Below are 13,481 nucleotides of genomic sequence, written 5' to 3' on the forward strand. Positions count from 1 at the left end.
AAGGAATGTCCAACGCTGACAAGGTAGAACTGAATCTTTTGAGTCTTGAATAGCTTGAAAAGGGCACCCAATAAAAAATAATTCAGAATCCTCAAGGACTCTTACAACGTCAACCAGTTGGATTCTTCCGAGTCAAGAGTTAAACACAAATCAGATGACACTAGTGAACACTACTGAGATGTGCATTAAAAGTCAAAACGGGAGACAGAAAGGGTAATGTGAGTCTGTAACAAGCTACCCAGCCAGGTTGTTGAAACCGATCTCATCACTTCTTTCAGGAAACAGCTGGATGAGATCTACAAGTCAATTAGCTAATAGTAATCAACTAGATCTAGACTGGCTTTCTCTCATTTATAACCTTACTTAGCTCTTACGCATAGATTCACCCTGAAAATATCTTGTCCCCCATTGAAAGAAAGTGCTGTCTATTAACTGTGAGTTCTCTTTTACAGAAATGTGAGGGTTCTTGTCCGTTTCATTGGAATCACTGGAGAGAGCAGAAATGTGCGTTTGTTGCTTCAGAGCCTGTGTTTCCAGCTATGTGAGGTGCACAATGTGCCCACCAGTTTCTCCCAGGTATTGTCTCACTTACTGTATTTAACACTGAATTCCCTGACCGCCTCCTCAGTGTGTTTGTAAATGGTACTGGTTTGTACACCTCTTTTCTTTCAGAGTTTGGAGGAGCTCTCGAACAAGTTTCTGTCCCTGCTCGAGTCTGTGACCCAAGACAGCCCTGTCGTGATTGTTCTGGATGGACTTGATGAGCTCTCTGAGGAGCACAACTCGGACATCTCCTGGCTCCCAGCTTGCCTTCCAGAGCATGTGTATCTCATATTATCCGCATCAACAGAGTCCAGCTGTGCAGAACTACTGAAGGTGTGTAGAACCAGGTGTACTGTAGTTCCACAGCTACCTTAACTGGGGCTATTTTAAATAGGGCTTTTTAACAAGGGCTATTTACTACTCAACACAGAACAAGAAAATGCAGCAAATTGAATAATGAAATGAAAAATCATTACATGGAATAGGATGAAATTGAAAAATAAATACTATTTATTTTTAGTAAATAACAAATAATATTTGGTCTTAAAAATCCTTAAACCCATATTAAACAAAAGGATTTTGAGAATTAACTTGGCTGATATGCCATTTATCCATATAAATTATATGCATTATTTTTTCATAAGACATGGATCATACTTATAGTAAATAGGGAGTGTTTTAGAAATAATGGGTACCTAAAAAGATAAGGCTTCCTTCACATCTCTTTAATATGCTTTTTGTGAATAATCTCACCTCTCAATGTCCGAACTGAGCAATGTTTGATATTACATTATGTACATGGTTAAAACAGGCTTCATTTTTGTTTGGTTATTTATGTAACATCCTTGTTTTAGTGTATAAAATTAAGTGACATTCTTGAACACTGAAAACTGAAATTAAAATCTATTGGCAATAAAAAGAACTGGGGGGGGGGGCTGTAGAAATGACCTGTGTGAGCTACGTTTTTGAGGCTCTACAAAGACAGCGCCTCCCCTTCATTTTGTTTTTAAACAGTAATCGCCTTGTTTCCCAGAGGCAGGCCACAAAGCCGCACTTCCTGGTTGTGAGCCCTCTAAGCCAAGCAGACATCCACCGGACGCTCCTGAGGAAGCTGGAGAGGGACGGCCGAAGTGTCCGAGCTGACCAGTGGAAGCTCCTAACGGAGGCCTGCGAGTCCTGCCCCTGCCCCCTGTATCTTGAGATCGCCTACGCGGAGAGCCGGCTGTGGACCTCCTTCGCCGCGCCGTCGGGCACGCGTCTGCCTGGGGACCTCCCCGGGCTGTACCAGGCCGTCTTAGCCAGGCTGGAGAAGGCCCACGGCGAGCAGCTTGTGAGGAAGTCCGCGTCTCTCGTCACGCTGTCCCGGAACGGGCTCCCGGAGGAGGAGCTGATAGACCTGCTGTCCCTGGACCAGGCAGCCATGCGGGAGGTGGAGCTGTCCCACAGGCCCTCTGCTCCCAGGCTGCCTTATGTCCTGTGGGCGAAGCTGAGGCTGGACTTCGGGAGTCACCTGACGGAGCAGAACACAGACAACACGTACGTGCTCAACTGGGCACACTCCGCCCTGAGGCAAGCATGCGAGCAGAGATACCTGAAATCCAAGGAAGTCCGGGTCTCCATTCATGCTGAGTACGCGAACTATTTCTTAGGGAAGAAATCGCTCCATCCTGGCAACAGTGCAACCACACATGTCTTCCAGCCTCTGGCGTGGGTGCTGGAAAAAGACTCGGTAAAGAACTACTTCTTCAACGTCCGGAAACTTCATGGAGTGCCGTACCACCTAATTAAGTCTGGGCAGGTCCCAACGCTGTTGACCGAGTGCCTATTCAACTATGAATTTCTGCTGCACAAACTGTGGGGCTTGTCCATTATTGATGTCGAAGAGGATCTGAAGGCAGCCGTTACTCCAGAGAAGTATGCATACTGAATATGTTTTCCCATACTTTTAGTATACTGTACTACTATACAGTTGCAGTACACTGGGATCCAGTATGATAATCGTTGTGCAGAGAACCTATTGTGCCCCTGTTGCTTTTAAATCTTGGCTCTACATTTTTATTTTTTTACAGATTAAATTGTCTGTTCAGTAGTCTATAGCTGAATACATGCAGCTTTTTATAAAACAGAAACCAAACGAAATAAGCTCCTTAAGATAGACTGAACTTCACAATAGTGTTCATAGTAATGTTTTAAATATTTCTCTGGTGACTGCCTTAACCTTTTCTCCATAGCGAAGCTTTTCATGAATAAGATGTGTTCTTTGAACACAACTTTAGTAATGGTTGGAGGAGTTAAGAGTGGATAACGATACATGAGCTCAATGGACTATCATGAGAGATTCGTATGACTTACAAGACATCAGAAAAGAGGAGCTGGATTTGATTCCACCATGGAGCCACCTCCTGGTCCGTGTTGAGTGTTCTCCCTGTGTTTGTGCTGGCTACTCTAAAACTGGATTCAAGTTTTTAATACTTGGGGAGTTTGTTCTCGCCACCATCAGTATCTGAGTACATGTTTCTAGACAAAAAAGACGAATGAGCATGATGGCCTTTCATTTTTGCCGTGCATGCAGAATGCGTGGTGTGACTGCGTAGTTTCCTGCCTGAGCTGTCGTGTTGTATCAGGGAACTGGCCGACGTGTGTGTGCTGAGCGAGGCTCTGGAGCTGTCCCAGCAGACCCTGCTTCAGGACCCGTGCCAGCTGGCCTCCCAGCTTGTGGGGCGTCTGCATGAGGTCCTCTCCACTGACCGCCCAGTGGCGCCCGGTACTCCGTCGCTTCGGAAGAATGTTTGTCTACCTCCCCGATATTCACTCCTGGTCCTGGAGGGCGGCTGGGTTTTCTGCTTTTCGGTCCCCCCTGGACTTCATGAACTTACTGAGTCACCTGTTCTGGTAGATGGTCAATGTTACCACTGTCTCCAGGTCTTGACTCATTGAGTGTCCTGCAAAACCTTGGTGGACAGTTGCCTTCTAGGTCCACGAGTGAATATCACTGATCTGTATTGACTCTGGTCCTAAAAAGGTTTTCTTTTTATGTTCAAATGATAAATTTCTTTATAGATTTCACTACAAAAAAAACAATGTGTGACCTGCCTTTTAAAGTATTTGATACTCTTTTCACAAAATGTAGTCTTTTGACCTTTTTTGCATGTAATATTAGGAGCTCTAAAAAAATCATAACCTTTTCTTATGTTTAATTTATTTAAAAAGTGTCTTTACTCATATTTCAGTAAACACCTAACTGCTGCAATCACAGTTTACTAATATCACAGGTTCAAATGCGTTAAGGGCTGTGTAGACTTGCAGTTCTAGGCTGTTTTTTTAAGTGGGCGGTCTGGTTTGAATGCCCCCAGGTGATCCCAGGAAGTTCTCGCACCTTCACTCCCTGCTGTCCCAGTGCTATAGCTCCTCAGTGCCTGTCCTCCTGCCCTCGTTCACCTGCCTCCTGCCCCCAGGAGGACTGGGCCACCGCCTGCTGGCAGGTAGGGGAACTGCAGCTCACAGCGCCGGCCGGACGCTTCGGGAGTACCAGCCACAGTTAATAGAGGGTGGGGGTTAATATGCCTTTTCTCTTACAACATCTGTTTAGGAATTCCTCAGGGATGAGTTAGGTGTCCCATGTGTATGTGACCTGCTGTCTATATTCTAGATCACCAACAACAGCAATAAAAGCCCAAGAGTATCACCGTTTCGAAATACATGTCAGAAACATAAATTTAGTTACAACTAACAGGAATTCATTTACGAAGGAAAGAGCAGTTGTCTGTCTGCGTGATGTCTGTGGAACAAAACTGAGTTCAAACACTTCACTGAACCTTCAAAACGATGGCTCTCAGGTGTTTTTAAAGTACACTTAACTCCTGGATTCAACCGAAGCAGATGTACATTAGGACTTAGCATGTCATTTAAAACCACAATGCACAGTAATAATCAATTTGAGAAGGTGTGGACAGTCACAGCCTTCACATGATTCATGTTCAGTTATGAATTCTTCTGTCAGCTCCACTCCCTGTTTTTCCTTCACAGCCACTAGAAAAGCTCTTTTGTCTGTGCTGCATAGATACTGTAGGAATAGAAACACCTGGAAGAGCTGCTTCAGAAAATGCCGTATTTACTAAAGTTGTCTTTATAAAGAATATTAAAGTCACCCTGAGTTGCAGCAGTGTTCTACGCTTTTCATGTTCTTCTGCATTCTGGCTAAAAACATGAACTAAACTGTTGTTAAGTAAACTGAAGACACGGTATTAGGGCACCTCCTTTGCAACAATTCACAACATTTGCCTTGATCGTCTGTGCTCTGTGCCGAAAAGAAAATGCTGCGTGTCGCCCATCCTCACCATTCGTTAGCAACAACGAATGCACTTCTGAAGTCACCTTGGAGCACAATTTCAATAAATCCATCTGAACAGCATGTCTTCAAGGGAGTGTGGGAGGATAATGAGAAACAGGAACAAGAGTTGTTAGGTGCATGTTCAAAGACGTCTTTTAATTATGGTGCTGCTGGGGAAATTAAAAAAAATGTTGAGCCTGACTGAGGACCTTGATACTGCTGTACCTGCTCCTCTGGCTGACTTCCAGACCTGTCTTGGGCTGGGATCTGGCTTTGCCCAGTTGTGAATATCATTATATTATTGGTTTACTGTAGATTTAAGAAATTCATTAGACTGCTGACTATAATAGCTAATTAAAGTTAACCAGTGTGCATCTTATGTGACTCACTTCACAAAGAACGTCATGGAGTTCACAAAACACATACTTTTAGTGATTTATTAGCGCAATAAATAAATACATTATCACTTCATTTAAATGTCTCTATCCCAGGCAACGTCCATTCAAAGAAAGCAATGAACTATAAAAACATAACAGTGAGAAAATTCGTGACACAGACGAGAGTGGTACAAAGTAATCATTTATTACCATTATGCAATATTTTCCCTCGGTGCACCTTGCGCAAACTGTGGCCTCGGTGCTGTATTCTTTGAGCTTGAAAGGGAAAACGCGGTTGGTGTAAAGAGCGATAAACAACAGTCGTGACTGCACTCTTGAGTGTGCTTCCAGGGCAGCAGTGTTCACCACTGGGTGGTCTGTCCCGCTGGCAGGCCACGCCGGCGGGATCACTGCAGTCGCCGGAGCAAAGGAGGAGCCTGTGGTCGCCACAGCTTCCCGAGACCGGACGCTGAAGATATGGGACCTGAACTCCGGCCGAGCAGTGAGAACCGTCCGGGGCGTCGGGAGCGGCGTCGACTCCCTCACTCTGTGCCTGGGCAACACTCTGGTGGCACTGACGGAGAGGAGGACCCTGCAGGTGTGGCACATCGCTTCCGGGCAGATGGTCTTCTCGGAGAACTCCCTTGACGTCCCAGTGGCCACGTCTGCTTCCGACGGGCAGCTGCTCGTGGTGTTCTATGACGGAAGTCGGTCCCTGAAGGTGAGCACCGGTGTGTGTGTGTGTTCCTGTCTGAACCTCTTGGCCAGTCCCATCACAGGGTGGATCCGGCAAACACCTGCACCTGTTGTTCGCGTGACAGAGTCCCGTTGCTTTCGAATTACCCTCTGCAAAGGCTCCCCGCTGCTGGTTTCAGAGTGCAGAGAATAACTGGCAAATCTTCTACACAAGAGGAGCTGATGTGCTGGGACCTGGCACTGTTGTGTCAGCTCAGGTTTGCCATTTTGTCCAGCTGACCTCTCGGCTATAAGCAACACCTTTGAGTTTCTCCTGTAGCTTTTCTGACAGAGTGATTGAATGATGCTGCTAACATGAACAGGCCACCTGTACAGAAGATATTCAAAGAGTGAGCCTAATAAGATGTACAGTTATTTCAAGCTTATTATTTACAAAATTCAATTCATTACAAAATTCTATAATTTCCTTACAAAAGAAACATGCAAAAAATGTTTATTGCCATGTACACTACTTTCATAAATAAAAAAACAATACTTTTTTTTCTCCATTTTGTCCTTTGAATTGCAGGTATTAAAAGTAACAACAATTGAAGACAGAAGAGTGTGAGAAGAACTCTCTATGATGCTTTACCAGTTGCTTTTTTCCCTTGTTCTCCAGATGGTGACAATAAACAGCCCCTGTCTCTTGTAGGTGTTTGATCTGGCAGCCTCCTGCAGATTGCTCTATGATGTGACCATCACTCCCGATGACAACCCTATTCACAAAGACCGCTCCATCCTGGTTTCTCGCGGCTCTGTGAAAGATTATGTCCTGTTTGCCTATAGGTCAGTATCAAAATTAAACATGGGAGCGTGTCTTATCACAAATGTTAAGCCTAATATTTTTCTTTGATCTTTTTTTCTTAAGATTGGAATGTGTTGTTTAGAATTTCATTCATTTGAAACTTAAACAATTGCAATAATAACCCGTTGACAGAATATCAGGATAGTTATTGTAGCCCTTTACAGAGTTTCATACACTTAGTGTGACAAGTGTTTATTTCACTAACATGACTTGCAAATGAACACTAGTTTAAAATTCATATGAGAGCAAAGTTAATTGTAAAATGGAAATGTTTCTGTATCCTTCTTGTCTGAAATATTAAGCTAGGAAAATAAAAATGATCTCATTTAACATTATTTTGTATTGTTCTATCTATTCTCTGAAGAAAATAATCTATAATTGTGGGGTATATTTGCTTGCTTGCTGTTTAGTAAACTAGAAAATTACTCTTAGTCATTCAGTATATCCAACACTCAGTTACAGTGTTGTTTTAGATTTTTGCTACATAAACAGCATACAGTAAGTCATACTGCTACCCTTAATAAAGTCTGCAATTTTGAACAATATTTGAGACGTATCATAGATAAACTTCCAGAAGCCAATATTTTTGGGCAGTTTTATCTGCATTTACATGAAGTTAGTTCAAAGATTTTATGTATATACAGTGTTATTAAATAACGTACAAATTCAGGAACAGCGTTAGTTCTCCATTTTGTAAACAACTTGTCAAACCAGGTAAACACAATTCCAAGACATACAGTATTACATACAGCAGCTGAAAAGAGTTCCTTAATTGTTAATGTAGGATAGTTCTGAGATGCCAAAAGGTGTAATTCAATATTAAAGATACTCTTTTTGCTTGGGCGATGTTTCTATTTAGTAACAGACGGGTATTTGAATTTATGCTCCTGAACTGATGTAGCAATAAGAGACACATTTTATCTTTTGTCTTCAGCTATCAGCTTTCAGCACTTTATATGATTAAAGTGACGGATCACATCCTCCAGTGGTAACTGAAACTGTACCTTTTAAAATGAAAAGTGTCTTCTCTCTCTCAGAGGCAGCAGTGTGTCACACACATGCTATTCAATTGCTATAAGGAAAGCAAAACCTAGAAGGACGTTTCTCCTTCTTCCATGTGTGACGTACCTGTAGAAAAAACTAAACAGTTGTCTTTTTCTAGCACATCATTTTTTAAAAGGAGGAATGCACATTACAAAAATTAGGGTAAAAGCATGGAATTGTCCAATTCATTAAATGAAAAAAGAAGGTTTAGAACTGAGTTGCTAAGGAGAAACGGGGAAAATTAGGTGTTGCCACTAAGTGTTCATGTGCCGTATGCAGATGTAAATGTATTTTTTTTTAATTTAAATTTAAAGTACTCTTCCATTCACTGCCTGGGACTGTTAACCCTGCAGTGAAAGACTTTATAAGAGCAATGCTTTTTTAAGCTTTGTATACAAAAACAAAAGCCAGAGCAGTGTCAATATTGATGTTTCTGTATCTATACACTGTGCTCCTTAAATGTACTGTATAGACTCTTAAACTCAGAAGGCAGGTGAAATGGTGGAGCATCTTCCTTCTTCTATTCAAGCTCTGCTGCCGGTTAGAAAAGAGTTAAAAGAGAAGCCCTAGGCTGCCGCTATGGTGAGCAGGGAAAACGAGGCACCCTGCTCTCTGTTAAACCATTTACAGTACACACAGCCTCCACCATTTTCGCCTTGTCAGATGCTGTAACAGCTGATATACGGCGGGCCGCTTTTAATAGGAGTCTCTTTCAAGTGCGGAGAGGTGTTCTCTGACAGGCTCTCTTCATGGCTTTGTCGTCTAGGAGTGCCAAGGGGGCCATGGTGCTCAGCGCCAGGAAGGCAGAGGTCGTGACAAAGCTGGTTGCCCAGCAGACAGCGGCCTCTGTCCAAGGAGTCGAAGTGACTGCAGACTACTTCCTGCTCTTTTGCAGGTAAAGTTTCCCAGTATTTGCCACCTTCTGAAGCCAACACTTTTTTTCTGGTCTCTCTACTTGTTATTTTAAAGAGTTAGCAATTACGCCTTTATGCATTTGACTTGGAGTCAGGAAAAGAGACTTCTTCATCAATTGTTCAATTGATTTCGTGATGGTAGGAAAAAAGGTGTACACCAAAACACTTTACATTTTAGGCATCATTGATTTTCATCACAATGAAATTCAGTTTGAGAAGGGTTTTGAGGTATTTCCTCTATTATGTAAGATGAGATAAGATCACTTTAGTGGCCATATACAATTTCTTGCATTAGGAATTTGTCTTTTTGCATACCCCAGCTTTCTCTCCATGAGACACACAGGCACACAGACGGGGATGTAGCTTTGACGCTTTTAATTTCTTTGTGGCATTCGTTTTTTCACTTTTGTCTTGCTGACAAAACTGAAAGGAGTTACTCTGGTGTATTGTTTCATAATAAGAAAGTCATCTTGTCCAGCCCCTCACACTGCTCATTTGCTTTGAGGTAATACGATTCCATGAGATAAGGTTCAGAAGAGATGCTATGACAACACGCAACTTCATACTGATCTATACACGTTATTATTTAGATTAAGCCGCACAGCCTTCTTTTTAACATACCTCTAAAACAATTTATATTGTCTTTGGGAGGTTAGATCTGTAATTCAAGTACAACGTGCCAGTGGAACATTAACTTTCACTTTTAAGACAATGAAGTGATCCTTTTTCAGGTACCCGTACCTGAGGCAGAGTGAAATCGTACACATCGAGCTGTTCAGCACCAAGAGTTTTGCATATCTGCGCTCCATCAAGGGGTGCAGTAGCGACCCTTTCTCTGACCTCAGTGTGAACAGACTTGGCTCCCACGTTGTGGCGTTCTGCCCTTCAGCCGCTACTGGGACCAGCGAGATTGTCACCTGGAACCTGGAGACAGAGGACCACAAGCACATGGTGAAATCTCCTGGCTTGGTTATGGCAGGTCAGTGGATCAGGCAGTGTGCAAAGTTAAATGCGTGTGCATATTTCAGCTTAAGGGGCTACTGAACACAATATTACAAACTTGGATTATCAGTGGATAATCAACAGACATTGGAATATCAAAGACACCAACCACTCCCTTTCCTCATAAAATAATCCTGATTGTTTTTTTCCAAAATAATGCCCCCTATTTTTCGTGATCATAGGCAATGCATGATCAACTGTTTAGATTTTGACTTGATCACACAACTTCCTATGTGATTTTTGTTTTGAAACTGTCCAAATCAAAAGGTTGCACTTGCAGGAAATAGTCTGTCAAGGAATGGGACAGAGGATCTGAGAAGTTTAATGGGAAAGTATAGATAAGTAAATTGTAGAGAATGGATGACAACAGCTTAAAGATATTCTGCCTGAAGCACAGTTACGATTCATACCAAGAATAAACAAATCAAAGGCTGGAAACTAGTGTCCTGTGTGCTTTAGTCAATTAATGAATACAATTTTAAGGAGAAAGAAAGCGCTTTATAAAGCTATATAATCACAGCAACCACATACTGTACATTCTGGGCCTTCTAGGAAACGTAAGACTAGGATGGCGGTCTCTTACTATAGCATTTGTATATTCTTAATGGCTTGATTGCTTACGGCAATGCACCGATGCCTCAGACATGTAAAACTGAACTGCTTTTTGACTTGAAGGTACTTGCTCTGACCTTCGGTTCTGTCTGGGAGTGTGCAGCAATGAAAGCTACATCCGAGTGTGGAATTTAGCCTCTAGAATCAACGATCAGTCTCTCTGCTACAATGTGTACAAAGTGAAAAGTGATGGGGCCGAGGATGTTGTTCCCATGAAGAAATATCCCCGGTGAGTCTTAAAGTCTGTTGAATTAAAAGAGAGAGGGAGAAGGATAAACATGAAGAGGCAGGAGATGCAGAAGGTGTTTTCAGTCTCTTCTTCTCTACTTGTCTTACAAGCAGATGTCAAGTCACTGCACACGAGCTGTGCTATGTGGGCCTAATGGCAACATGATGGTGGAAATAACATAAGGAATATTATGTTCAAAACTGAAAGTTTAATGGGAAATTAGGAATGAAAGAATTCAAATTGTGAAGTTAAAAAGAACCCTTATTATTCCTCTTATACATATTGCAGTCTTTGCTGCATGCAACATGTTGTATTCATTTTGTACGACGCGTGCGTTGGTCCATGCGTGTCTGACAAATAAGTAAAAAGACACATTTCTTTGACAGGTACGTTGTGTGGAGAAGCGTGACGCCTGGCACGGTGAGCGTGTGGAAGCTGGCGGAGTCGGGCTGCCGGGTCAAGCGGTTGAGCTTGGAGCGCGGGCTGTACGAAAGCGCCGACATCGCCCTGGTCAGGGACAGGAGGCTGTTCATCCTCACGGACAGGGGCACGGCCAGCTTCACAGACACCCCCCGGCCCATCTTTCAGGTACGCGCCGCCGCTGACAGCACGGGCCCGCTCCTCGCTCATTCCACATCGCACGGGAGCTTTTCAGAAACTGAGGTGTCAGACGCCCCCAAGAATACCTCAGAGAGGAGCACATTGAATTTGCACCGAAGTGTTGAGCTGATAATAGGTCTTCAACTAGGACATCATTCGAGGTAATAACGGCTGTGCTTTTATTTAAGTGCATGTACCTTAAACACCACGCACTTTGCTTTGTGTTTCATTAGACACTCTTGATCTATGACCTGCTAAAGAAGAAGTACATTAAAAAGCAGACTGGTCTGTACATCATCCCCTGTCAAAAGCATGAATACAGGATTTTAGACGGAGACCTACTGCTGGGACTTTCTGAGAACAGGTGAGGATGCTTTTACTTGTAATGAATACTTGAGGGAAAAAAATATAAGTAAGATGAAACTCAAAAGGGCTGGAGCCTTCAGGTCAGAGATCCTGACCCTTCATCGTGTTAGCAGTTGTGCTGGACATGCACCAGTTACAATAATAATGTTGTTATTATGAAAAATAATAGACTACTATAAAGATAATGGTCTTTGCTCTATTTTATCATCTCTTTTACTAAACGTCAGGAACATTTTTGTAGGTTTTTGTCAACTGCCATTTCTAGGAAGTGTTCAGGATCACAACAGCTGACCCTGTTGTTTCTTTGTCCTCTGTTGGAAAATTTGGGATAATTTTTTTGTCTAGGAACTTCAGATTTTGAGAATATTAATAGAATAACATGACAAACTGTCAGTTAAGAGACCTAGACTTCAGAATTATAAAAGAGCATTCCTTCATTGCAAATTAGGTTAATACAAGGGAGGCTCTTACTGTACTTTTGATACTGCTGTAAAGGTGTTAACATATAAAATGTGTAAATATATACAGCATTATTTTTATTTACTTATACAGTAAAAAGTACAGAATCTGTAACGGTGAAACTGGAAATTATGTTCCATAAAATATAAACAAAAATGTCTGAAACTGAAAAAATAGTGATCAAAGCATCAGAACTAAAAATGCTGATCTAGTGGGTAAAGCCTACATTTTGAACTTTAAAATCATTAAGAGAGAAAAATGTATTCAAAGTCATTATCATTTTTCCTTTTAAAGCAGCAGTAGGTTTTATAGTCCTGTAGTTTTACTTTTGTTTAAAGTCTTTATAAAGGGTCATCTTTTAGCCCACTGAACATTCAGATGCTGATGGAAACAATCATCAATTTTAATTGCAGAGACCATCTGATCATCTGGGACCTTGAAACAGGATTTATCAAAAGCCGTTTAAAACCATTTCACAAGGAGCAGTCACTTGTCTCCTATGCAGCAAACACTGTGTTCGGCTCTCAGGACAGAGGCAGCGAAGAGCTCCTGTCCAAAGTGAAGAGAACAAAAGGTTCTTAAGGCGTCGAACTCTGCTGAGTCATGGGTCTCAGCACACCGATGGGGGCTAGCTGCCAGCAACAATTGTGTTTAGAAGGAATAAGGGTTCATTTGCTCTTGTACGATGTTCATTAACACCTGCCTTTCCACGTTTTCACACCTAAGTGCATGAAGTAAAAAAGATAGAAATGCATTTGCCTGATGGTTTTGTCCCGGTCAACTTAAATATCTACATATTTATACAGCAGGGGATTTAGCTAAAGCCACCTGAGTGATATACCTTGCACTTGGCTATAACAGCTGTGCCCCACAACCTTGGATTTGAACCCACAACCTTCCCCTGACAAGTCCAGTACCCCGGGCACTACTCCACACTACTGCCTGGTCCCACCTTTCTCCTCTACTGTACCTAGAAGAGGGAACTGTAGACATCCGGACATCTGTGCTTGGAGCAGGTTAGGAGGTGTGAAGACCGGAGCAGACTTAAAGAAAACAGAATCCATAGCGTTTCGAGAGCAGAACTGCAGTAGAGATTGTTTAATTTAGAGCTGGCCTGTGCCATTGTTGAAGGTCATTCAGAGGCAGCTGTCAGAGACGCGTTTCTGTACACACGCAGTGTTATTGTGCATCTGATGTCGCAAATACACAGCTGTTGGCGGCTCTTCAGCCGCTGCGCTTTTCTTTGGCTCGGGTGACTCATTCTCTTGTGCTGTTTCCAGCCCGCATGACTCCCTGGGAACGTCGGAACGAGACCCAAACAGCGAAGCAGAGGAGGCTGGAGAAGGAGCTGGAAAGGGAAAGAGGAGAGCTCCAGCAGCTCTCCAATGAGAAGCACAACGCTATTGATCTGTACCTCCTCAGCGGGGACGAGCAGGTAGGCGGCGAGGGAGGGGCTGCTGTGAAG

The 13,481-nt window shown here is 42.8% G+C and overlaps 1 protein-coding gene and 1 long non-coding RNA gene across 11 annotated transcripts in view; one reads left to right on the forward strand and one right to left on the reverse strand.

The window, feature by feature from the left end:
* The window catches only part of LOC148677532 (uncharacterized), a 32,454-nt gene that overhangs the window by 12,968 nt on the left and 6,005 nt on the right, over positions 1-13,481 (forward strand). For all 8 annotated transcript variants that reach the window (XM_088641099.1, XM_088641175.1, XM_088641332.1 and 5 more), the window contains 14 exons: positions 453-576; positions 673-876; positions 1,577-2,457; positions 3,168-3,307; positions 3,897-4,025; positions 5,643-5,971; positions 6,638-6,771; positions 8,601-8,729; positions 9,480-9,727; positions 10,426-10,591; positions 10,978-11,179; positions 11,425-11,555; positions 12,430-12,590; positions 13,297-13,451. In XM_088641099.1, coding sequence (XP_088497225.1) covers positions 453-576; positions 673-876; positions 1,577-2,457; positions 3,168-3,307; positions 3,897-4,025; positions 5,643-5,971; positions 6,638-6,771; positions 8,601-8,729; positions 9,480-9,727; positions 10,426-10,591; positions 10,978-11,179; positions 11,425-11,555; positions 12,430-12,590; positions 13,297-13,451 — 3,133 coding nt within the window. The remainder of the gene's footprint in view (positions 1-452; positions 577-672; positions 877-1,576; positions 2,458-3,167; positions 3,308-3,896; positions 4,026-5,642; positions 5,972-6,637; positions 6,772-8,600; positions 8,730-9,479; positions 9,728-10,425; positions 10,592-10,977; positions 11,180-11,424; positions 11,556-12,429; positions 12,591-13,296; positions 13,452-13,481) is intronic.
* LOC148677533 (uncharacterized) lies at positions 5,297-13,297 on the reverse strand. Of its 3 annotated transcripts, none has more exons than XR_015940725.1 (3): positions 12,987-13,297; positions 9,490-9,672; positions 5,297-6,313 (listed from the first exon to the last, which is right to left on the reverse strand). It is a non-coding gene; the product is annotated as an uncharacterized LOC148677533 (long non-coding RNA). The 3 variants fall into 3 exon arrangements; XR_015940709.1 differs by having other exon boundaries at positions 12,969-13,297; XR_015940716.1 differs by lacking the exon at positions 12,987-13,297 and adding an exon at positions 10,440-10,576.

This window comes from Lepisosteus platostomus, chromosome 1 (genome assembly GCF_059453375.1).
Source record: "Lepisosteus platostomus isolate fLepPlt1 chromosome 1, fLepPlt1.hap1, whole genome shotgun sequence".
Classification (NCBI taxonomy): domain Eukaryota; kingdom Metazoa; phylum Chordata; class Actinopteri; order Semionotiformes; family Lepisosteidae; genus Lepisosteus; species Lepisosteus platostomus.